The sequence below is a fragment of the Dermacentor variabilis genome, unplaced genomic scaffold, assembly GCF_050947875.1.
Source record: "Dermacentor variabilis isolate Ectoservices unplaced genomic scaffold, ASM5094787v1 scaffold_16, whole genome shotgun sequence".
Taxonomy (NCBI): domain Eukaryota; kingdom Metazoa; phylum Arthropoda; class Arachnida; order Ixodida; family Ixodidae; genus Dermacentor; species Dermacentor variabilis.
Window position 1 is genome coordinate 4,198,375 of NW_027460324.1, and position 26,157 is coordinate 4,224,531.

At 46.5% G+C, this 26,157-nt stretch overlaps 2 protein-coding genes across 3 annotated transcripts in view; one reads left to right on the forward strand and one right to left on the reverse strand.

The window, feature by feature from the left end:
- Positions 1–26,157, forward strand: part of LOC142568068 (AP-5 complex subunit mu-1-like) — a 244,330-nt gene that overhangs the window by 69,184 nt on the left and 148,989 nt on the right. For both annotated transcript variants that reach the window (XM_075678152.1, XM_075678151.1), the window contains one exon: positions 18,348–18,428. In XM_075678152.1, coding sequence (XP_075534267.1) covers positions 18,348–18,428 — 81 coding nt within the window. The remainder of the gene's footprint in view (positions 1–18,347; positions 18,429–26,157) is intronic.
- On the reverse strand, positions 21,782–23,096 carry LOC142568080 (uncharacterized). Its single transcript, XM_075678178.1, has one exon. The coding sequence runs from the start codon at positions 23,094–23,096 to the stop codon at positions 22,029–22,031; it is 1,068 nt and encodes a 355-aa protein (XP_075534293.1). The 3' UTR covers positions 21,782–22,028.

The window sequence follows — 26,157 nt, forward strand, 5'->3', positions numbered from 1 at the left end:
TCTAGGTCGATAGTTTTTTTCAAATAATCCTATTCCAAACTCTAGGGTTGGCTTGGATTCAAGGAGTTTAAAAAATGCGCCAGTTTTTCATTGAAACTGCAATACGAACTGTGGCATTCGTGTTGTCCTCTTCTCTACTCTTGTGTCCTGTCTGCATGCCTCACTTCTTCTTTGCATAATGAATCCTTACCAACTAGCTCAGCTTTCTGTCATTCGAAACTGCTAAATATGGTGCATAGCTAGCGCTATCTAGAAAAGTCAGTATTGCAGCCGCTACTAGCCGTGCCAGTAGCCAACCGTACACAAGCGAGGTCGCCATTTTGACCTGTGTCGTGTCAACCGTATCACTGTGCGGCGCAGTGTTATTGCGATGGCACCAAGCAGGAGATGCCACTACAGGACCGCTTTCAAGCGAAAAGTTGTGATATCTGCATAGGCATCGTTGAACCTTCAAGCCGGACGGGACTTTGGCGTCGACGAGAACAACATCCGTCATTGGAGGGGACAACGACAGCAGCTTTTTGCGTGTGTTGCAATGAGGATGGCATTTAGCGGACCAAAGAAAGGCCGTCACCACGAAGTAGAGACAGTTTTGGCTGACTTTGTTCGGACGCAGAGAGCAGCTGCCCTTCCAGTGACAACAGAAGTGTTCCAAGCGAAAGCTTGGGAACTTTCGAGGGAGCGAGGCCTAACACCAAAGGATTTCAAAGCCAGCCGGGGCTGACTTCAGAAATTCATGAAGCGCTTCGACTTCAGCCTCCGATGTCGCACTTCAATCAGCCAGAAGCTGCCAAGCAATTTCGAAGAAAAGCTGATAGCTTTTCAGCGCTACATGCTGCAAAAGAGAGAAGCGGCAGGCTACAACCTTGGGCAAATCAGCAACGCCGACCAGACGGCTGTGTATTTTGATATGCCAGTGGCGTACACTGTGAATGAAAAGGGTGCCAAGGAGGTGAAGGTGCACGCGGTGTGCTGCGAGAAGCAGCGTGCAACTGTGGTGCTGTGCTGCACAGCTGATGGACATAAACTCCCTCCTTATATGATATTTAAAAGGAAGACACTGCCTGCTTGAGAAACTTTCCCAAGAAATGTCACTGTGTGGGCAAATGAGAACGGGTGGACGATGGGTGCGTTGGTAGAAGAGTGGGTTAAGATTGTGTGGCGACGGCGTCCAGGAGCCCTTTTGACAAAGAACTCACTCCTTGTTGTCGACTCTTACCGTGGGCATTTGACCGACAACGTGAAGGCTGCGCTTGCCCAAGTGAACATGGGTCTCGCTGTCATACTGGGCGGCATGACGGGCCAGTTGCAGCCACTTGATGTCTGCATCAACAAACCTTTCAAGGATCGTCTGCGGAAATATTACACGGACTGGTTGACTGATGAAGACCACATGCTAACGGCAACGGGCCGCATCAAATGTGCATCGCTATCGCAACTGGAGGGCTGTGTAGCTGAAGCGTGGGACGACATCCCAGGTACTGATCATGCGCGCCTTTAAGAAGCGCAGCATATCTAATGCGCTTGATGGTACTGGAGATAGGGCACTGTTTGAAGGCGACAATGACAAGGAACACAGCGACGAGTCTAGCAGTGACGACGACGTTGAATGAGCTCTGTACGTTCAGATTCAATAAATGCTATTTGCATTTTGTGAACGCTGTCCTCGCTTTGTTTGTTCAGGCTACATTCGAGGTAATATATATTTTTTTTGTCGGTTTGGGACTTTAGAGGGTTGGCTTAGAGTTGGGGGTCGGCCTGACCTAGATTCGAGTAAATAAGGTAACTAGAATGAGGGAAGCAAAGTGCGACACCTGAATGCCGTGGTCCACCAGGTTGTGTCCTCCATATGCGGCAGGCAGCTTCGTAAGGCCTTAGGCCTGATGAGTCGCTAGCCTGACAACAACCAGCATCCAAAAACAACACTCAAGATACTATCTGCAAAACAGGCAGCTGTGAGGATAAATTAACTCTGTAAGGTGACGCTGCCCTGCCCTGTTTACACAGCATCCAAGTTGATGGCAGCCATAGTCCCTGATAGTGTTGGAGTGCCCTGTGCCAGACTGTAATATTAGACAGGCCGTAGTGGCACCTGTGGCCCACGGCTGCACGTGGCTTCCAGTCAAGGAGATAGAAGAAGCTATTTACCTAAGAAACTTGGACTTCCCACGAGACTTCCATACTCACTTGCTTCAGGCTTGCCAATGCTCTGCGGGTGCTAAGCCTTGTTCTCCCAGGATGCAGATCATGTGGCTCTTGCCGAATGTTCTTCAAGAACACTTGCAAAAAAGGCCTAGCATTTTGAAAAGCTCAAACACACTACAGCAACCATCGCATTGCTTAAGAAAGCATGCCACCAATGCTAGCGATCAAAACCAATGCTTGGTGTATGCTTCAGTTCAAACAAAGGTTGCCTCGAATCAAGCAAAACTGTCAAAACTGTCATCCGATGCCCCAATATGCCACATTGAGTGCCAGATCTGGGGTCTCACATGTGCTCTTGGGCCAAAGGAATGACAGCACAATAGTGCAAACAATCAAAAGAGATCTATTGCACCTTTCATACACTAATGCCTGCTAGCCAAATTAGTACCCATGGAACATGCCGATGGGCATGTTCCATGGCAAATCGGGCGATGGGCAAATCGAGGAAGTCCGACTCACCATGACCGGATGGCAAGCAGATATTTTCGCCCCCATGCTGGACACCATAGCTTTATTCTTTGGTACAAAGTAACACGAATGGTGTCACATTTGAATGGTCGAGTTTGTCCATCCCGATGACCCACTCCAAAGCTTCTCTTAGGACAGTCCTGCAAAGTGGGTCGTCGCACGCACAGAACATTCATGCCGCTCACAGGCCCCAAGACAAAGAGCAAGACCCTACTCCCTTTCGCACCCCAGTAACCCCTCCGAAAGGTGGCATTAGCAGTGCAGCACTCACGCCATCTCTCCTAACATGCTGTATCTGCACTGTAAGGATTGGGGGCTCAATCCCATCGCTCGTAATCAGTTGTCAAGATTGGAGTTGGGCATGAATTAAAAGGTAGCTCACCCATGCCGTCGTCCAACTTATCCACGCTGAGGACGTTGAAGGGAAGGACTGCTTCTCATCAAGAACGAGGAATATTGGTTTATTTACAGTATCTACATAAGGACGTGTTGTATCAACATAAATCATGTTGCAAGATCCTCTGCGCATCTGTCGGACACGTTGGCCTCGATTTGAGAACTTCTGTGCAAGTGGACAGCTTGGTTGCGGGGGCCAACTCAGCAAGCAACCTTCGAAAAAATAAAATGTATGCTTTCTTTCAAAACCTGCATGGCCTGCTATCACCCAACTCACCCAGCAGTAGTCTGCCGATGTAAATTTTTTGGCTTCAGAGTGGTCCTGAAGCAAGGTGCAAAAGATGGCCTGTGGTCTTTGCTTCACGCTCACTCATGAAGACTGAGCAGAGATACAGCCAGACAGAAAAAGAGGCCTTGGCTGTCATGTGGGCCATGCAGCGCTTTGACGAATTTCTCCATTTCATCGTTGAAACAGGCCTTCAACCACTAGCAACACTACTGGGTGACATGGAGGTGGATGTGCTACCACATGGGATACAGTGCCTGCGATTTAAGCTGATGCGCTATCAGTTCAAGGTACTGTACATTCCAGGCAACTGATAGTTACTGCCGACACATTGTTAAGGGTTCTGCTTCCCTCTTCGTATGCTCCAAATGCTGCAATTGTTTCTCTTGAAAGATACATGCAAGTGGTTTGGAAGCTGTTTGTGAGAGCATGCCCATTTACTTGGAAACAATGACAAGGCATCAAGCATCTGATGGCATCTGCTCTAGCTTGGTCAAGTTCTGCTACTAGGGTTGGCTGTCTAAGACAAAACTACCTGTACACTTGGCAAGCTACTGGAAACACCATGGTGAACTTTTGGTTGCCTGCTCACTTCTGCTGGAAAGGGGTTGTTCATGCAGCCCTTCAAGCAGAGGTCTTACGATTGGTTCACGAAAGTTATCTCGGAGTAAGATGATCATGAGTCATCTCGGTCATCTAAGGTGAGAGCTGACGAGTTGGTATGGTGGCCTGGAATAAGCTGCAGAATCAAGGAAGTGGTCGAAAAGTGCAGACAATGCACAACTGTGAGACAGCAGAGAGTGGAACGCATGATGCCCGACAACTACCCCAGAGTTCCCATGGCAATAAGAGGGGGCAGACATCTTTCATTTTGAATGTTGGGACTTCCTATTAGTAGTTGACTACTATTCAAGGTTTCCGGAAGTAGTGACTCTGTGTGGAACATCAAGCAAATCAGTCATTACTGCATTAAAGAGCATTGTGGCCTGTTTTAGTGCGCCCAAAATTCTTCGGAATGACAACAGACCACAGTTTTTGTCAAAAGAATTTGTAGATTTGGCATCGACGTATAGCTTTACTCATGGCATGAGTAGCCCTGCTTTCCCTCAGTCAAATGGGGAAATGGAACATGCAGTGTGAATGGTGAAGGAACTGTGGAGGAGGAACATTGACTGTCACATGGCTCTGCCTGTGTAGAGGGACACTCCCTGCTCAGCAGGAATAAGTCCACCTCAGCTTTTTATGCCTGTGCACCTGTTTGCCAAATGTTTGTGACCATCTAACTTCTGAAACTGCCTGACCATGGGGCCTTCGAAGGGCGGGACAAAGCTGCTAGGTGCAGGCAGACCATGAACTACAACCACCACCACCACTGTGCTTGATCGCTATCAGGTCCACGACCTAGCATCTGTCTGGGTGACATATGCCCGGTGTGCTGCTTGTGTGCAGAGTCGTGGTCAGCGTCCGCAACGCTATGTGGTGGAAATGCTAAATGGTGCAATTCAGCGGAACTGTCATCTGCTTGTTCCCTTTGCTGATCGCAGCAGGTCACCTGGTTCAAGGGTGCCATCGGCAGTGCCACAGACAGTGCAGACAGCTGACTGTGCGGGAAATATCTCATTCTGAGCCTGGTGGTATGGTTTCTCCGGAGGCTCCCGGGGAAAGTGTGCCTTGCCTGCCAGACGCAGACTATTTGGGGACGGTGCACACTGGGAATCCAGGCCACTGTTCTTGGTACACTCCATCGGGTCGACGCATTTTTACACCAGAGAGACTGGAGCGATAGTCTTTTTTTTTTCGTGTGAACGGTTGTGTTTCTTGTATATTTGGTTTTGCAGTATAGTCAGAGCGTCCTTTCGTGCCACGTGCTTCAACACGGGCAACCGTGTGGGACAGTAAGTCTTCATAGCCTTTGAATAGTAGCTTGGAAGTGACAAGACTAATAGCTATTAGTGGTTTTACTGTGTGTGCTTTGGTATTAGGAATATTGCTTTGGTAGGAAAGTGAAAGCGTGGATGCGTGGTTGAACGCATGTGAACATGTGTCATACATTAAGTCTGTGCGGCATTGATTGCTTTTAGAACATTGGTGAGAATTAGCGGCATCTTAAGGATTTACATTCTGTGCATATCGGTTTTTGCTAGAAGGCATGTGCTCTGAAAACTTCAGTATTTGCATTAGAAAAAGCAGTGCAATACATGGCAAGAAAGCCACGAAAGTGTGCAGTGTGCAGGGGTCCCTCAAGGCAAACGAGGGGATGGACGAGAATGGAGAGGGAATCAAGTCAATCAGCAGACACTGTGATGTCGATGCTAGGATAAAGAAAATTGAGGCTTTCCAAGATCAACTTGTCAAACAAGTCAAAGAGCTAAAAGATCAGCTAGAGATGGAGCATTATGCACAGAACGTGTGGAAAAAAGATTTCACACTCCACAAGCAATTATGGAGAGGGTGAAAGCTGACAAAAGAGTGCCACTAGGGACATTTCCAGGGCGGACACTGGGTTCTGTGATGGAGCGAGCAATAGCAAAGCTAATGGAAAATGCCCACATGTGCAATTTTGTCATAGTAGCAGGTAGGCTAAATGACATCCTAAACAGGAAAGAGACAGGCAAGTTTGGTTGTAGCTTTTTTTTTTTCATGGAAGTGCAGAAAGCGATGAAAGGAATGAAATGAGGCATCTACTTAAGAATGTTGGGTTTGTGCAGACCGCTTGGCATGCCTTTAAACGTCGTTAGTGTTGCATTCAACAGATGGTAAGCGCGATCATCATTAATTAGACTTGGCATATGACATATCACTGCGACAAGTTCAGGGTGCGATCATTACATGGAAAAGAAAAAGAATCGAATTGTGACAACAAAATTCATGGGTGCGATCATTACGCGAGTGCAATCATTATGCGAGTAAATACGGTATCCTAGACGAAGACGAAAGCAAACTGGAAGGGGAAGTGGCATTAAAATGCATGCGAAAAATAGCAGCTGAATCTTTCCAAGGGAATGACAAGGTTGTATTTGAAGAAAAAAAGAGCATGGAAGAGAACCAGATGGAAAAGGAGCTGGTGCTGACAAATTTCAGCTGGAAGAGAGCTGAAGCGAAAATTCCTAAGTACATAGCCACAGGGCTAGACGAGTTTCCCGTTAGGCAGATTAATGAACTAGGACAAAAAAAGTATGAAGCTCTGGTGAAAGCAGTGGAAAGAACTTTAAAAGATAGAAAAATACCAGGCAGAAACCTGTCATGAGTAACTGCTTAAAGGGACACTAAAGCGAAACAATAAATCAGTTTAGACTAATGAAGTATTGCTTGAGAACCCTGCAGGCAATCATTTAAAAGAAATAGTTTGATTATTAGATGAGAAAATGAAGGTTCGAGTATCAGTATTTGAATTTCGCGCCGAAACCCCAGCACTGGTACGTCAGCATGACGTCAGGGATTCCAAAGTCTGTTTTCGCATTTGGGCCGCGTTGGCTGAATAAAGGTTCCCGAAACTTGCCATGTTTAATATTTGGTTCCTTTAGAACACAATGTAGTCAATCTGTACCGCTATATATAATTAGTAGGCCCTAGAAGATGCCTTCAAAATCCAAGACATCACAGCGCCCAGCTGCGGGAACTTAAGTAGGCGTCGCCACCCATATTTCGTTCTTGCACTTTTTCTGGCTTACCAAACATCTTATTGTTGTAAGAATGGTGTTTTTGGTGTTGTAGAACGGTAATTTACTGATGCAGAATCAATCATTTTTCACTTTAGTGTCCCTTTAAGAGGAAAAAATGAAATCAGGAAAGAAACAATTTATGATAACTCAAAGGGAAGCTCATTACTTTTCGAAGCGAGGCCAGGATGCCTTAGAACACTCACTAATACAGCGAGATATAAGAAGAAAGAAGAAACATGTGCTTGCTGCAGTAAACCTAGGGAAACGATGGAGCATGTTTTATTAGAATGTGAAGACATCTGCCCAGCGGTCGATTTAGGCACCACTGGCCTCCTTGAAGCCCTTGGGTTCAGCAAAAGCAGGGGGAAAGCAAACATGTTCGCAATAGAGATTAGTAAGAGGCGATTGGAAGATTAGTGGAAGAAAATGAGGAAAATGACAAAAAACGGAGATGTGCAAAAGCAAAGTTCACAGTAGGGGGTTAGAAAATTTGGTTATGGGAATTCATTGTGGTTTCTTTTCTTTTTCTTTCTTTTCTTTTTTAACCTAGGTGGGACATGAAGAAGTTTGAAGCTTATTGAATACATGGTGCAGATACAAGAATATTGATATTTAGTACAGAAAAAGGTAGTAAAAGGCAGTATAATAGCAAGAGCTTGGAGGTGCAACCCACCACCCCGTTCCAAATGGAACACATAGCATAGCGTCCATCTATCCATCCATCCATCCACCTCAGCAATGGCTGATGCACTCTGCAGGGGCGTCTGCGTCAGCAGGCGTTTGGTGTGTTGCGACACCACGTACCCGAGCACACGAGTGTTGGACCCTCCCGCGTGTAGCCGTGCACGGCTTAGCTGTGTCTGGGGAAAGGGGGATCCTAGGGGTTGAGCCGATGCTGGGTGTATGGACCGTTAAGGCCCCCCGGCGGAGGCAACACACCTCCTCGGCCTCGGCTTCACATAGACGGCACCTCCAGACTGACTCACCTGGAGGAAATTGACAGTCGCCTTTTCCTGTCCTCCTCTCTAATCTTCGTCTTTCTCTCCCACTTTTCCATCTTTCCTGTCTTCTGTTCATTTCTTTTAACTTCCTATTTCCTGGCGGCCAGGGTGAACCTTGTTTAATATATCCAGTCTTGGGTATATATAACCCGCCGTGGTTGCTCAGTGGCTATGGTGTTGGGCTGCTGAGCACGAGGTCGCGGGATCGAATCCCGGCCACGGCGGCCGCATTTCGATGGGGGCGAAATGCGAAAACACCCGTGTGCTTAGATTTAGGTGCACGTTAAAGAACCCCAGGTGGTCAAAATTTCCGGAGTCCTCCACTACGGCGTGCCTCATAATCAGAAAGTGGTTTTGGCACGTAAAACTCCAAATATTATTATTATTATTGGGTATATATATATTAGGTTATAATGGGAACGTACCGCTGGCGTACGCAGAATAGAATTTTTCTAATCCTGTGACGTCCCCAGGTTGGGTTCCGAGGTTCGTGGCGGTCATTCCTGCCGAACACAGTAATCCTATATATGGCTTCAAATTTCCCCACACTCCCTGATCGCTCCCTGAAGAGGGGGCGCACCAATGAAACCTTCAACTTTCTGATGAAACCAAAAGAAATATTTCCCAAATACCACGTAATACATAGTCAACATGAAACCAAGACAGTCCGTACAATATCCCCATTTGTGGTTGCAGAATGTCTGACAGAAGCAATCGGCTCTGGTTACAACGTAACTAAGATGGGAAGTGGCGACCTTCTTCTGGAAGTGCGTGACAAGTTTCAATACAGCAAACTGACTAAACTTGTTGTGTTTGGTGGCATTCCTGTCTCTGTGGGCCCCCACCGGTCAATGAACACTGTGCGTGGTGTCATTTCTGATGACGGCCTCCTTGAACTCGGTGAAAGCGAGCTGTTGGATGGATGCCAAGACCAAAACGTTGTAAAGGTGCAGCGAATTAAGTTAAGACGTGATGACAAGGAAATCCCAACAAAGCATGTAATAATAACGTTCGGAACAAGTGAACTGCCTGATTCGATAGAGACCGGATATTGTAAACTTTGCGTACGACCATACATCCCCAATCCGCGCCGATGCTTCAAGTGTCAGCGTTTTGGGCATGGATCTCAGAGCTGCCGAGGGCGTGCTACTTGTGCAAAATGTTCATCTAGAGACCACACATCAGATAACTGTTCTTCTGCAACCCACTGCACTAACTGTGATGAAGACCACCCCGCCTATTCACGATTGTGCCCGTCATGGAAGAAAGAAAAAGAAATAATTGAACTGAACGTCAAACTAAACATTTCTTTTCCAGAAGCGCGCAGGCATTTTTCTGGCCACCACCAATCGAATCCGTCCTACAGTGATGTGACGCGGCGGGGGGCAGTGCCACATCTTCTGGAGGCCACGCAAGTCACACAGAGTGTGACGGCAGTTACGCCATCAGCCCCCCTGGCGGTAGCAGCCACTGCTCTTCTGCCCCCTACCATGAAGGGCCAGCAGACCTCCGAGCCTGCCGGTCCCAGGGCCACTGCTCGTGCAGACAGGCCCGAAAAACTCCCAAGAGTGCCCGCTGAGTGGGCGTCATCCAGCGCCTCTGAAGAGGCGATGGATGTAACAAAAACTTCTCCGGCGTCTCAGACGCCGAAAGAACGGCGTTGCTCCCTGGAGCGTGCCAACAAAAAGGAAATACCCCGCATCAAGGGGCCTTCAAAGGTCTCTTGAGCCAACCTAATTAAACTCTTGACACACACCATAAAACACTTCCAATATGGACACACAGATAATGCATTGGAATGTGAAAGGTTTAATACGCAATCTTGATGATATTAAGGAACTCCTTTGCAAGTTTAATCCAAGGGTGCTGTGTGTGCAAGAGACACACCTCAATACTTCACATACTAACTTTCTAAAACAATATGCCATTTACTGCAAAGATTGCAGTGACGCTCTCGCCTCGTCAGGCGGTGTTGCTACTATAGTTGATAAAAGTATTGCCTGCCAACATTTACATCTGCAAACACCCCTTGAGGCAGTGGCAATCAGAGCCGTGCTATTTGATAAGTTAGTAACATTATGCAAAATAGAAGTGAGGCGTGCAGACAGGACACAAGAGTAGAGAAGTGAGAAGAGTAGAGAAGAGTAGAGAAGTAGAGAGTGTCCTGTCTGCACGCCTCACTTCTATTTTGCATAATGAATCCTTACCAACTAGCTCAGCTTTCTGTCGTTCTAAGTTAGTAACAGTTAGCTCTCTGTACATCCCTCCATGCCATCAACTTTCCACAACAGGATTCCAGAATTTTATCGCAGAACTCCCCGAACCTTACATTTGAGTAGCTGATTTAAACGCACATAACACCCTCTGGGGAGATTCTCGTTGTGATACAAGAGGGCGCTTATTAGAAAAGTTCCTTTTATCCTGCAATGCATGCTTACTAAACAAGAAAGAACCTGCATTCTACAGCGTGGCGAACAAAGCGTTCTCATCCATTGACTTAAGTATTACATCAAGTACACTAGTTCAATACCTGGAGTGGGACGTGATCAAAAATCCATATGGGAGTGACCATTTCCCAATTCTCTTAAAATTAACAAAAGGCGATAAGTTTTCCCCGCATCTGCCACGTTGGAAGGTCGACTGTGCTGACTGGAAACGATACAGAGAGCTGACACATTTGACCTGGGATGACATCTGTACTCTCTAAATCGATGATAGAGTATCATATTTGACGGCATTTATAACTGCTGCTGCATCAATATGTATTCCTCAAATGAATAAATCACCCTCTAAACAGCGTATTCCCTGGTGGAATGAGCAGTGTAAGGAAGCCCGCAAAAATCAAAATAAGGCTTGGAGTCACCTTTGCGACTGCCCAACTACCGAGAACTTGATCAGCTTCAAGAAAATAAAATCAGATGGTAGAAGAACGCGCCGCCTTGCCAAAAGGGAAAGCTGGCAAAAATACATCTCTAGTATTAATTCTTATACTGGCGAAAGAAAGAAAGAAAAGCCTGGAACAGGGTAAACAAAATAAAAGGCCGCGAAACTCATCCTCTACCATTGGTAAATACACAAGGAAGCACACTCATTGACCAAGCCGACTCTCTAGGGGTACATTTTGAAAGGATTTCTAGCTCATCCCACTATTCAGATACATTTCTGAAATACCGGCAACAAGCGGAACAACTGCCTCTGGGTCGGATAGGAAATAGCAACCAACCTTACAACCGCCCATTTAGCATGGCGAAATTTCAGGCTGCGCTCAATGGCTGTAACAAATCCGCTCCAGGAAGTGACAGAATATTGTATATAATGATCAAACACCTACACCCTGAAACCCACAAAACACTACTGTCACTCTTCAACTCTGTGTTCTCTGCCGGCTACATTCCATCCGCCTGGAAGGAAGCAATAATTATTCCAATACTAAAAGATGGCAAGGACCCAACTTCAGTCAACAGCTATAGGCCTATAGCGTTGACAAGTTGCCTATGTAAACTCCTTGAAAAAATGGTTAACCGGCGTCTCCTTCATTTTCTTGAAAGTAACAAACTATTAGATCCCCTACAGTGTGGTTTCAGGGAAGGTAGATCCACAACTGATCACCTTGTCCGCATCAAGACGAATATTTGCTATGCTTTTGTGCATAAGCAGTTCTTTTTGTCAGTATTTATTGACATGGAGAAGGCTTACGACACCACGTGGCGGTTCGGAATTCTCCGTGACCTGGCTGAAATGGGAGTCCGAGGTAATTTGCTGAATGTCATCCAAAGTTACCTATCTAACTGCACGTTCTGCGTCAGAGTTGGTAATGTGCTATCTCGTCTATTTACACAGGAAACAGGTGTACCACAAAGTGGCGTGCTTAGCTGCACCCTATTCGTTATAAAAATGAAATCACTTTACACTATCATACCACGTACAATGTTTTATTCTGTGTATGTAGATGACGTACAAATGGGTTTTAAATCATCTAGTCTTTCCATCTGTGAGCGACATGTACAGCTTGGGCTAAACAAATTGTCAGTGTGAGCTGACGAGAATGGGTTTAAATTAAACCCGCAAAAAAGCATGTGTGTTCTCTTCTTGAACAAGAGAGGTATATTACCTGAACCTGCTATTTATCTTAATCAACAACAGCTCCCAGTGAGCCATGAACATAAATTTTTGGGCCTCATATTAGACACTAAATTAACATTTATCCCCCACTTGAAATATCTGAAGGCGAAGTGCATAAAGACAATGAATCTTCTGAAGCTCTTGTCCTGTACATCCTGGGGAAGTGACAGAAGATGCCTTTTGAGCCTGTATAAAAGTCTGATAAGGTCACGCCTTGACTATGGTGCTATAGTGTATAGCTCTGCTACGCCTAGTGCCTTGAAGATGTTAGATTCGATTCACCACTTGGGTATCCGTCTTGCTACAGGTGCCTTCAGGACTAGTCCTGTAGAGAGCCTGTACGTTGAATCCAACGAATAGTCTCTTCATCTACAAAGAGCATATTTATCTTTCTCTTATGCCTTGAAAGTTAAATCAGATATTCAGCATCCATGTCATTTTCTTATTAGCGACTTGTCCACTGCCAGGCTATTCCGTAACCGCCCAGCCATCAGGCCTCCTCTGTCCCTCCGAGGGGAAGCACTGTCAGAAGAAACAGGCATCCCTTTTCTAGAAAATATCCCAATGGCTCCTACTCGGTTCCCACCGCATTGGGAGTGGCAAACTATCCAATGTGACATATCTTTCTTAGAAATATCGAAACAAGCGCCTGAGGCTCACATACAATCACATTTTCTTGAACAAGAATAGAAGTATTCCTGTGCTGAATTTTACACGGATGCTTCGAAGTCTGCTGATGGTGTTGCTTACGCAGCTCTTGGACCATCATTTTCAATATCTGGGGCACTAAACCCATACACAAGCATCTTTACAGCGGAAGCATACGCTATACTCTCGGCTATTAAACACATCAGGCTCACAAACGTCGCTAAAGCTGTTCTCTTCACAGACTCATTAAGTGTCGTGAGAGCACTAATTAGTTTACAAAAACATAAGAATTCCGTTTTGAATGAGCTGTATAACTTATTTGCGCCCTATATATGTGCAATCAAGTGATTGTCATATGCTGGGTACCCAGTCACAAAGGTATAAAAGGGAACGAAGCAGCTGACGAAAGCACTACATCAGTAACTTTTAGCGACAGAGATGGAAATATTCCCATCCCTACCACAGACCTAAAGCCTCTTCTACGCCGTAAATTAAGGAATCATTGGCAAGGCAAGTGGGATGCACAAATAGTGAATAAGCTTCACATAATAAAACCAAAACTGGGGAACTGAATAAGTGGGAAAACAGCACAGTGGAGAAGTTGAGCGGCGGATGTTGGCGGACCGGCAGAATGGTGGTGACGCAGCCCGAGGTTCGTCGTCGTAATAAGGGCGCGGAGAACCCGTCATAGAACTTGGCCCATATGGTGTAGTGCTAGGCGACTGCATGCGACTACAGTGGCGTGCGACGTGGCCTGCATAGCCGCACGCAAAACATATCGGTCGATTGTGCACTGTATGCCACCGAGTCGTTGCGGCAGGTCCCATTCATGTGGAAGGACGCGTTGGACGTGGCGGCTGGTGAAGTGATTCTCAAAGAGTGCCACATTGTTCATCGTACGACTATGGCGTACCATCCTCAAACGAATGGCCTCACAGAACGCTTCAACCGTATGCTCGGCGACATGCTTTCAATGTACATTGCCTCCGACCACACGAACTGGGACTCTGGTCTGCCATTCGTCACCTACGTGTGACCCTATTTCTTGCTGTTTGGTCGACACCCTTCGCACACCATCGACACCATTCTTCCATACCGGCCGGATGCATCCGAGTGCGTGCCTATTTTTGCCACGGTCAGACATGCAGAAGAGTGCCACGACCTCGCACGGGCCTTTACTTCCGCTGATCAAGAGCGCCAAAGGAGCACTGGTAGTGACGCCACTGCCACGGTCACCTTCGATCCGGGAGCGCTCGTGTGGCTCTCAGTTCCTTTAACTGCCCCTGGCCTCTCATCAAAACTGGTCCCTAAGTATGAAGGCCCTTATCGTGTTCTCGAACGCGCATCTCCTGTGAACTATGTCATAGAACCAGTTGAGCCATCTTCAGACATGCGCCGCCGTGGACGAGACATTGTCCATGTCGACCATTTAAAGCGTTACTACGACCGACTCATCGTTACGAGCTGTTAGGTCGCCGGACGGCTCCCTTCTCGCTCCCGGGGGGTGATTGTAGCGAAGAGAGACGCTAGTGGGTTCAGCGCTACTGGCTCTAAACGCTAGTGGGTCGAGTGCTCCTGCTCAGCAACGGCTCTTGTGTTTTGAAGCTGTGACTGCCCTGCCCGTCGACGTCGCGCTGCTCCGAGCTCTGACAAATAAAAAACCTTTAGACAAGGAAGTAAATCTTTGCCGATTAAGCATAGGCCACATACGGTACTCACTCTTATCTCTTGACTGGAGGCGATCCATAAGTGCGGCAATAGTCTGACATTACTCCATGTTCTTATTCAGTGCCCTGCAATAGAAACAGAGAGAAAAAGGTATTTTCCTTCTGCATATTGTGAAAATACACCTCTTCACCCTGCATTTTTTCTTAGTGATGAACCGCTTTTTAACATGAAATTAGCCTTACAGTTTTTATTGGAAACAGATACTCTCAAAATCATTTGGACAGGTAATTTTTAGCACACGACTAACAGCCCTTCTAATAAAAGGGCTCTCTTGAGGTTCTACTATCACTGTTATGTGTTGTCTTGTTCCATCATGTTTTTTAACGAAACCCAATTGCCATCGTCCATGCCCTAGTCAGTGTCATCATTTTAGTACCTATTTATTTTACGCCATTTACAGCGACAGTTTTTAGGCCTTTTTACAGCCATGTCACATTTACCATGATGAATCCACTGTCCACTGCATTCACAATACATTGTTATTACCTTTTGGCATGGCGCTCTTTGGTCATACTTGGCCCTTGCGCCATTAAACACCACATATCATCATCAATGGCTGATGCCACTTATCATTTATCCATTTTGTTATTCTGTTGGTCAATATAAAATATGCCACAATAAAGTGAGCGTATATACGCTTGCAAGTATGTGACATGTGGTGCTGCTTTGTTCACTACGTTGTCTGCATTGCATTATCATTTCGACTGGTCCTGTGCACCCGGATGAACCTTGTACTGACAGAGGCTTACCAGCTCGATGCGGCACCATTCTGTGAATCGTGGCGCTCGGGTGCAGTGTTCGCAGTCCCCGTACCAGACCGACGTCGAGGAGCACTCGTAGTGTCAAAGTCTGCTACCACGTCCGCCAGGGCAGCCCCTCCGAAGCGTGCTTGGCCCTCCTTTCGCGCTGAAAACAAAGTGATACACTTGCTTGGCCGGTATTGAGCACGAGGGGGCTCCATGGGGCATCTGATATGGGGCACTGGGCAAGTCTCTGCAACGAATGTATCGAATATCCGAAGAATCGAAAAGTAGATATTTGATTAGCAAATAGAATTATTCGAACGTTTACTACTCGATTTGATTTGGTAATTATTTCAGTATTCGCACGCCCCTACATATCAGCAATTACCCACCAACCACAAGATACGTTGCCAATAATAGGAATAAAGTTGCCGATCATCTCTAAAAAGTGCATGCACCATTAATTTTTTGTTTGCAATGTCTATGCTCAGCCAACTAGTCTAACTATAAAACAGAGAGCTGGGTGAGTTAGTAGGTTAATATTGTAGAAAACAGTGCAAAAGGAACAGTGGGCAAAAGAATCGTACAGGTGGAATTAAAAAGAAAGAATGAGATCCGTGTTGTCTGATTTTCTTGTCCTCTGTTTTTTATGCACTGTTCTTTTTCTTAAATGCTCGCCCAACTTCGCACCCTTGTATACGATATCTTGTTGTACTGTACAGGATCTTCTAATATGCCCCAAATTCACTGTATTGTTACAGCACATATACACACACAAAAATGCCAAGAAGAAACATGATGTAGTGCTGACCATGACTAGGCGAAGGTCAAAAGCCTCTGAAAAAAGGTTTCTACGTCGAGGCAACACTTTTCGACCTTTGTCTATTCATGCTCACCACTCTGCCCTGTGTCTTCTCGTTTTTTTTTATGTGCTGTAACAATACGAAGAATGCATGAACAGCTAGCCTGGCAGCAAACATTATTGATGTCCCAAATGCCTTTGATGCTAAGTTTCATTAGTTTTTATTTCTTTTAAGTTCTGAGTAGGCTTGTGCAAATAATCAATATTTCCAGATATTCGATCAAATATTGTGATATATCATATTTGGTTTGGCTTTAATTTTATTATTTGAAGTTTACTAAGTACTCACATATATGAATATATGTATTTTTTCATGGATAAGCTGCACCCCAAGTTACAACCCCCTGGAAAGAGGAGGAGGAATAAACTTTTTTCAGAAAATGAGCTGATGGTGGAGTCATATGATGTGGGTGGCATCCCTAGTCCAGGATGCCATAGGCCTGATCTGATAGCTTGTCTCACCAGACAATGCTGGTCTTCAGGGCTCAGGCTTGTCAGCTGGGCCTCCCACTGCTAACAGTTGCTTCAGTTATGTGTGGTGTCAATGGGTTGCGCCCACACTCCCATACCATGTGGTAGAGGGTATTAGGCACAGAGCAGAAGGTGCATTTGTAAGTGTAACTCACGGATACATGCCGTGCAGCAGGGTGCAATGCGGGAGTGTGCCGGTCTGTAGTTTGCGGAAGATCACCGCATCTTCTCTAGTCAGCTTGGAATGTGGGGCCTGGAATGTCCTTCTACCCGGTCTGTAGTGGCTTAGGATGTCGCTATATGTGGGACATCATTGTGCAGGTCTACCGGGGCTCGTGAACCCGGTGGCATAGCCTGGAGAATGTGATCTCGAGCAACAGTGTGAGGCAATGTAGTACATATTTGTTGAAAATTGTCCAGTGTCTTGAAGATGCTCAAGGCTTCTTTCGAAATGCAGCCCTTTTGGTAATTTCTATGCGCTGTTTGTGAGTTCGTGATCACTGTGACGTTATCTTCCTCTTGCTTGCCTGTTGTGGCCACCAGAGCAGTGCATATAGTCCACAGAAGTAACTGCATACAATGGCCAAATCTTTGTAAAAACAGTCTCCATTCACAAATGCACGAATCATGTATGTTGTATCGTTGGCCAGCTGCTCTGTTCCCCCACTTCTATGGCAACAATGATGACAGAAAATTTTACATTGAGAATGGTTTCTTGGCAACACAGCTCGCACTGCCGTAAGACTGCACCCCAAGTCAAAATTCATATATAACCTGCATTCTGATGTTGCTGTTAAATTTCTAAAATTTTTGGTGCTTGTTATATGTGCAGAAATACGATAAATTTTAAAATATATGATCAACAGCTTCAGTTTTAGTGAACAAGTGGCATTGCAATGCTCATAGCCAGGACAAGCAAAGACGAATTTGTTTACAGTCCCCTTCTGATTTCTTCACCTGCTTGACTATTGAAAGGTATTATTCAGTGTTCATACAGTTTCCCAAAGAGCTGTATGGCTGTTCTGAGTAGATTTGCATCGATGCAGCACTACACCATAACCTTGGTGGCTGACACTCAGCAAAACAGTGCTGGTAAAGCCTAACAGCCAAGGAAGGTGTGGCAGTGAATGGCAAAGGTTGCAGGAAGTTTGTTGCTCATTGGTGATTGGGTCCCAGATGATTCATGCAAGCTGTTAGACTTGAGGACCACAGAAGTTGCATCTGCCAAGTTTATCTGTGTACTTGTGATAGCTCGAGTGTAGGCAAAAAGGATCAAGCTGAATTTGTGCAACAAGCGTAAACTGCAGGTGTCGTGCAGTCAAGGTAGCACTTGACAGTATTGCGATGATGCACAATGGGTGGATGGGAAACACTGCTGCGGCCACCGGAAAATATAACGACTTAAGCACAACAGTGAACAAGAACCTGTAAATAAATTTTCTGGGCTGCTGGAGTTGTTGTTTGACGACAACTCCAGCAGCCTGACAACTCGTCAACGTGTTTTCTTTTTTGAAAGAACCCACTTTTGTTAGCTTTTCATTGAACATGCGGCTTTTATGTCAAGATTTTATGCAAATCTCATTGCTATTCGAACTGTTCGGTTCGAAACTATTTGGCGCCATTTGCTATCTGCTTCAACTTCACTTTCAGAAAATATATATTTGCACTTGCCTAGTTCTGAGGGAGCCAGTGCTGTGGGGTGCACTGGGGACACCAGCTGTTCCATCACCCTCACAAGCATTTCTTTCTTTGAAGGTGCCTGCATGGAGGCCAACGGCATTCCATGGGAAACCAGTGTTGCGGGTACAGCTTCGAGAGGTTGTTCACTCCACACAGGTGAGCATAACGTATTATATAGTGAGTGCCAAATGTAGACTTCGCTAATTTCACGTGCGCATAATCACCATTGTTGCTTTTCATCTTCGTCTTCATGCTAGGTTGTTTGCAAATTTTGCAAATTAATCATTGGGTTGGTCATTCTCTGTCAAGTGGTGAGGTTGCTCTTTGGTCCCCACGTCCTCTTCATCTTAAAGGGGCCCTGCAATGCACCATGGAAAGCTTGTTGAGCGGCACTGATGGCATTGCCTTGATGCGGTGATTTCGTGTAAAACCTAGTGAATTGAAATGTCACGGGGCAAAAAAGAAAAAGTCGGAATTAACTGATTGTAAAATTATCAATGATATCAAGAAAAAAAATAAGCAGATGCTTTTATTTACTGAACAAATGAGCAAATCCTCTTTCAGCTTTCTACAAAAGCAGTGTGGAAACTGCAATTATCTTCATTTCGTGACTGATTGGGGCTTGCAATGGCGAAGGCCTCACAGCCTTCGCAGCATGGCCATGGCATGCGTCTTCATCTGAGACATGCTTTTCACTATTTCGCACACATCCAGATTATTTTTTCGCCAGTGAGCCGGTCACAAACAGATTGTCTGTCGCGATATAGTGGCTGCTCTTCGTCCTTGACAGCTTTCACCGAGTTAAAACGGAGCTGCTGTTTGCTGCGACAACTGCAGAAGAAACCGCAGTCTCTGTCGACGTGATCGTGGATGGCGACCACAGTTTTGAAGGCACACTGCCGACATGTGCACCGAGTCAAAATGAAACTACCGTTTGCCGCAACCGATGTGGCCAAAACTGTGGCCGCCATTGACGCGATCAAGGATGGCGACTACGCAGTTATGAATGCATGTGGCCGACGTGTGCACCGAGTCAAAATGACACTACTGTTTGCCGCAAACGATGCGAAAGAAACCATGGCGGCTATCGACGTGATCATAGATGGCAACTATGCAGTTATGAAGGCACATGGCCAACGTGGTGTTATGGGCAGCGGTGAATGCAAGAATAAAGGCACAAATAGGCACAAAGCGTTCTGGTGTTGCTGTCATTCACATATGATTTCCGCTGATGATAATGGCGATTTGGTTGGACACTAGCACCGTTTTTGCCCTTCTGTGTCGCACATTTGCAGAGCTCCGGGCTCACTGAGCTCGGAGATTTGTTTGAATTAATCAATGTGCACCAACAAAATATGCTTGATTTAACGAGAGTTTAATTGCATTAAAGAATGCATATGCCTGTCGGGACCAGAAGACGATTTGGAATTATCGGGTTTTTCAAAATTAATGAGGTTTTACTGTACTAACACTAGACAGAATGCAATCTCAAAGAGTGATGCTGTGATCATTGGTTAAAAATGTAACATGTGATTTATGTTTGCACACTATTGGAAGCACTGCAAAAAGAAACTATGGGATGATGTTGTACAATCATTTCAAGTATCACACAGCCATAGGTGAAGTTTTGCAACCATGAGAACAATGCATCAGAGTAAGCTCTTGTAACTGTGAAAGGGACATCATATCCTCCGAGATTGGACCACACCCTGCCCAGTTGTGGACTCCCATAGAAACGGCAAGCTGGGCAGACTAGGCAACCATGGTGTGCCCACTTGCACTAATGCCCTGCTGCTATTAGCACCACCCTAAGATGTCATAGGAGAGTGAAATGTAGCATTAGAGCTGCGAAAATTAGAGTTTAGGGAAACTCTAATTTTGAAATTTCTTTGCTTGATAACTTGGGTTTATCTGTGTTATCATAATTCCTCTTGCTCTTTGATTTTTGAGACACTGAGAATAAATCTAGTGCACATGTGGCAGCTTGAAAAAAGTGTTGTAGCACCCCTTGAAAGTGGCCCTAAAGAGAAACACCAAGTCAGTTTAGTCGGACGAAGTATTCCATAAAAACTCTATTTGTGTTGATTTTACACTGATAGGTGGGTTATTAGAAGTGAGCACAAGTTCAAAGTTACATTTCTGAATTTCTGGCTGAAACTGCAGTGCTAGTGCGGGATGTCACGAATTTTCACTCTCCTTATTATGACCGTTTTCTTGTAGGTTGCACTAGATTATTTTTTTCCGAAGGAAATATTGCACTCAAAATTTTATACATACATGAAAGCAAAGCACAATGAATCTGCTTTTCAGGCACACACCATTTATTAACGAGATTTGTGTAATGAAAAAATCAACGAATTGTCAAACACAAAACTTGTAAAGATATGTTTGTATCTAAAAAGAAACAAATGCAAAAATATCTTTTTTATATGTACAAAGTGTTTCGCTGTCTACTTGCCACTAGCTGCCAAGAAATATGTCACGGATCTCCTCCGGAGAACACTCTGGCCAAAAGAATGGACTAGGCGACAGGTGTACCCACACAGATGCACATTTAATACCACCCACGCGACACGAACAACAGCACACAAACCTAACAAAACTAACACACAAGATACAAAAACTATCAGTACACACGAACCGGTAACACTGCTACTAGCGTTCTATTGAGAGTGGTTGGCGTTCGTGCTCACGTCTGGTTTGGTGCGAATGTGGCGTGGTGTGGGTCCCGTAGCCGGCGTCAGAGTGGCGTTCGACGTTCGAGGGCTGGCGTCGCTGGAGGCGTCGTTGGTTGCGTCGTACACGCTCCCGGTCCAAGCGCCCGTGGAGGTGTGGCCGATGATTTGGCGTTGGGGCACCACCCGGAAGGGTAGCAACAGCGGTAGAGACACCCCTGGCCGTAGCAGGTGGTGGCGTCCTCCGTGGACTCCCCGGAACGGGCTCAGGAATGGCAGGAAGGCTGCGGTGCAAAGCCGTAGAACACGAGCATACCGGAGCGGTAGCCGGCATCGCTCTCTTCCAGTCGAACCGTCCCTGACCCGCCAAGTCTCCGCTGCTTTCTTCTCCCCCCCTGTGTCTCGCCCTTCCTCGCCCTTTTATAGCCTTCTTGATAGTCCACGTAATCCTTCTCTTCGTCTTCTTCTCTTCTTCACCAATCATCGCTTTCCATCTCACCGGATACTTCTCCACCAATCATCTCTTGTCACCTCACAGAGAACTTCTTCTTTATCTTCTTTCGTCTTCGGTTAATCCACGTCATTCTTAACGCCATCCTCGTCGTCTTCTTGAAACCTTTCTTCGTCTACCATTTTATTTTATCTTCCCTCTTATATGTGACAAGGGCCCCCTCTCTCAAGAGTTTTTCCCTGAAAAACTGCTCACGTCGTCCTCCTCTTCAAGCCATCCAGCCAGCCGACTATCTTCTGTGGTGATTCTGGACCCAGCACCCCACACAACACAACGTAGATGACCAGCACACACCAAAAGCACACCACTTAACATCACTGCTGTTGTCGCACACCACTAACACATCACTGCCGTTGACCACACGGTGTCCTTCTAAACATGTAAATGTCCACAACCAAACGGCTTTTTCAGAACAATGCAATTGTCCACACGGTGTCCTTAATAAACATGTTAATGTACACAACACACTGCTTTGTATATTCACGTAACAACGCCAACAACACGATACATCCCTGAGATACATAGCACAGCAGCAACAACAAGATACCTCCCAGAGATACCTAGAGCTTTTCAGTTGGCTCTACTCATGAAGTCCGCTCCAACGTTATCCCTGCCTTTAATATATTCCACTTGAAATGAGTATTCTTGCAAGGCCAAACTGGACTTACTGGACTCCTTACTCCGCTTGTCCTTGCTATGCTTTTCTTTGCATCCGAGCTTATCCTTGCTGTGCTTCTCCTTGCTTTGTTGCTTTTCATTACTTTGCATATCCTTGTTGTCTTTCTCCTTGCTGCTCTTTTCCTTGCTGTGCCTCTTAGAACCTCGCTTCTTGCTCGCCTTCTCCTTACTGCCTTTGTCTGTCTTCTCCTTGCTTCTTTTTCGCACCTTCTCCTTGCTGGACTTAGCCTTGCTACCCTTATCTTTGCTTCTCGATCTCGAGCTGCCTTCCTTAAAGGAGCCTTTCTTGGCCTTCTTGGACTTGCGCTTGCCTCCCCCTTCCTCTTTGGTGCTCTTGCTGCTCTTGCTGCTTAGCCAGGGACAGAAACCCTTCTTTTTCTTCTTCTCTTTACTATCCTTGCCTTTGCTTTTCTTGTCTTTGCTCTTACTCTTCTTGTCTTTGGACTTGTCTTTGCTCTTGCTCTTCTTGTCTTTGGACTTGTCTTTGCTCGTGCGCTTCTTGTCTTTGGATTTCTCTTTACCCTCTTTCTTTCTCTCCAAACGTCGCGTTGCTCTGCCTGTCGCTTGAGCTCTTGTCTCCACTGCCGAAGAGACACTGACTGCCCCATCCCCATCACTTGCCTGAGCTGTCGTGGGCCTTTCCTCCTTTGGGTGTTCTTCAACGTTGAACATTCTCAACTCGGGATCGGGGTCCTCGATGCTTCTTGCACCCGTAATGTTTCCCAAGATGAGGTCGTAGATGGGATGCTCTACGCATTTTACCACTACCTGTCCGGTATAATATGGCGTGGACACTAGAATTCTGGCTTCAGGAAGGTACCCTACTGTGCTATCTGCGAGAGTGAGGGTCGATGTTTCCCCTGTAAGCTCCTCGTCCTTCACCAGGCTTCTCCTAACCAAAGCTGTGTTGGCTCTGCTGTCTCTAAGCACCAATGCAGGGCGGTCCCCTATTTGCCCCATTACCACCGGCATTGCTGCTTTTGACTTGGGTGCTCCACTCACCACCTCATTTCCCTGCGGGGTTTGTTCTCCTTTTCGCGGTGGAACTTCAGGTGGTGTGACAAGTTCTGCTCGAAAGCCGACAACGCATGCAGCTTGGCCTTGCCCCAGAGCTATCCGCTCGAATTGTTGCAGATACGCGTCCAAATCATCTCTTTTGTCATCAAAAGGAGCCATCAACTTTCTTGGACAAACCCTGGCCGGCCTAGGAGATTCGTACCCGCAAAGGAACGCTGATTATCGTCCATGACCCCCTCATATCCTCCTGCGATATGCGCCTGTTTCCACAAAAGGAACTGCTTCTCACGTTCTATCCTTCTTTTCTCCTGCTCTTCTGACTCTTGAGCTCTTCTAGCCTCTCGCTCTTCTGCCTCACGAGCACTTCTAGCCTCTCGCTCTTCTGCTTCGCGAGCGTCTGCGCGTGCTTGCGCCCTTTCCTCTCTCTGCCTCTTTGCTTCTTCTTTCTTCTCGTCCCAGAGACGCATCGCCTCTTCCTTGCTTAGCCCTAGCTTGAGCGCAAGTTCTAGCGTTTTTGCCAAATCCATACTTTCTGCCGTCGAGAGATCGGAAAGATCTGAGACAAAGCAAAAAGAAACAAGGAAATGAATCCTGGCAGGCTCGCCACTTGTCTTTGTCACGGATCTCCTCCAGAGAACACTCTGGCCGAAAGAATGGACTAGGCGACAGGTGTACTCACACAGATGCACATTTAATACCACCCACGCGACATGAACAACAGCACACAAACCTAACAAAACTAACACACAAGATACAAAAACTATCAGTACACACGAACCGGTAACACTGCCACTAGCGTTCTATTGAGAGTGGTTGGCGTTTGTGCTCACGTCTGGTTCGGTGCGGATGTGGCGTAGTGTGGGTCCCGTAGCCGGCGTCGGAGTGGCGTTCGACGTTCGAGGGCTGGCGTCGCTGGAGGCGTCGTTGGTTGCGTCGTACACGCTCCCGGTCCAAGTGCCCGTGGAGGTGTGGCCGATGTTGTTGGCGTTGGGGCATCACCCGGAAGGGTAGCAACAGCGGTAGAGACACCCCTGGCCGTAGCAGGTGGTGGCGTCCTCCGTGGACTCCCCGGAATGGGCTCAGGAATGGCAGGAAGTCTGCGGTGCAAAGCCGTAGAACACGAGCATACCGGAGCAGTAGCCGGCGTCGCTCTCTTTCGGTCGAATCGTCCCTGACCCGCCAAGTCTCCGCTGCTTTCTTCTCCCCCCCTGTGTCTCGCCCTTCCTCGCCCTTCCTCGCCCTTTTATAGCCTTCTTGATAGTCCACGTAATCCTTCTCTTCGTCTTCTTCTCTTCTTCACCAATCATCGCTTTCCATCTCACCGGATACTTCTCCACCAATCATCTCTTGTCACCTCACAGAGAACTTCTTCTTTATCTTCTTTTGTCTTCGGTTAATCCACGTCATTCTTAACGCCATCCTTGTCGTCTTCTTGAAACCTTTCTTCGTCTACCATTTTATTTTATCTTCCCTCTTATATGTGACAAAATCAAAATTTTTCTTTGAAATCTAATTGCGCTACAAAATTTTAACTGGAAGCCCTACAATAGGCGTGCCATGCAGAAAAGTAGTTCCTCAATGTAAAACATTGGAGAACTCTTGCAGTAAATTCTTGTTTTCTGCTGCTGTCGTAGCATTTCTTGCAGTTTGGGTATGTCTCCATGTTAGCTGACTAGTGCTGAGTGGCTTTAGTCGGCGAAGAGGCACGAACTAGCGGTGCATACTCAAGCTCTGGGTTGGTTTCCGTCGTCACTTGTAGGATCAAAGTCAGATGAAAAGGCAGCGTCCTCTGATTGGCTGGTCCTTGAGCAATCTATAAAATCAGGTGGAGACACAGTGGAATCATGAAATCTGCGATGTTATGCTGCTTCTCGATATTTTCGCTTTCAACTTAGACGAGCGCTCCATGTGTCTTCGGAGCCCATTGAAAACTTGCCACGAAGTGGTAGAAAAACAAACTCTATAAGGAACAAAACTTTACTTCTCCTACCATACATCAGGTGGTGCAGTGTGTCCATGAGCTGCGAAAATGGCATTTGAAACTGTTGCTGGTACACTAGCTGTGCCCAAGGGGCACGGTAGAAAAAGTGTTAAAGGTGTAATGAAGCAGACGCGCTCCTGCGTATGTGCTGTCTGAAGAGGAAGACGAAGGGCCGTGCCGTGATCGTGAGCGAGCCCCGTGCTACGGACAGCCCTTGCAGTGCTTTGATTTATCTACCGTTCCACACCGTTGTGAACAACAATAAACCTCATTGCATTTGGTGGAGGTTGCTGAGATTCTTCGCCTCGTTCTGGAGCTCCGCACTCGAACCCTGCCAACAAGATCACCCAGCACAATGCCTGATCCTGCCACCTTGTTGCCTGCGCCTCTGACTACCACTGTCATCTGCGCCGGCGTCCCTCGTCAACGCGACCCACCCGTTTTCAGTGGGACCGCCGAACACGACGTGGAAGACTGTCTGTCATTGTACGAACGTGTAAGTGCTCATAACAGATGGGATAACCAGTCTAAGCTGACCCACGTGCCTTTCTACCTAGCCGACGTAGCCAAACTTTGGTTTTTCAACCACGAATCAGACTTTACGAGCTGGTCCGCGTTTAAGACTCTGTTTGCTGAAGTCTTTGATCGCCCAGCTGTGCGTAAGCTACGCGCTGAACAGCGTCTACACCAGCGCGCACAGCAGCCTGGAGAGATATTCCCCAGCTACATCGAGGATGTTCTCGATTTGTGCAAGTGGGTAAATCCCAGCATGTCAGAGGATGACAAGATTAAACACATCCTCAACGGCATCGAGGACAGCGCATTCTAGATGTTGCTGGCCAAAAGACCAACTAGTGTATCAGTCCTCATTAACCTCTGCCAGAGCTTTGACGAGCTGCGCCACCAACGTTCCATCGCCCGCCAGAACATTCAGCATGCCGATTCCGTCTCGAGCATCGCAGTTTCCATCGAAATAACCAACTCGACCCTTTCGCAGCATAATGCTACAGGATAGTATTTCCA

Excerpts from the sequence above, each read along its gene's own strand:
- LOC142568080 (XM_075678178.1), bottom strand. The coding sequence starts at position 23,096 with ATGGGGCAAATAGGGGACCGCCCTGCATTGGTGCTTAGAGACAGCAGA.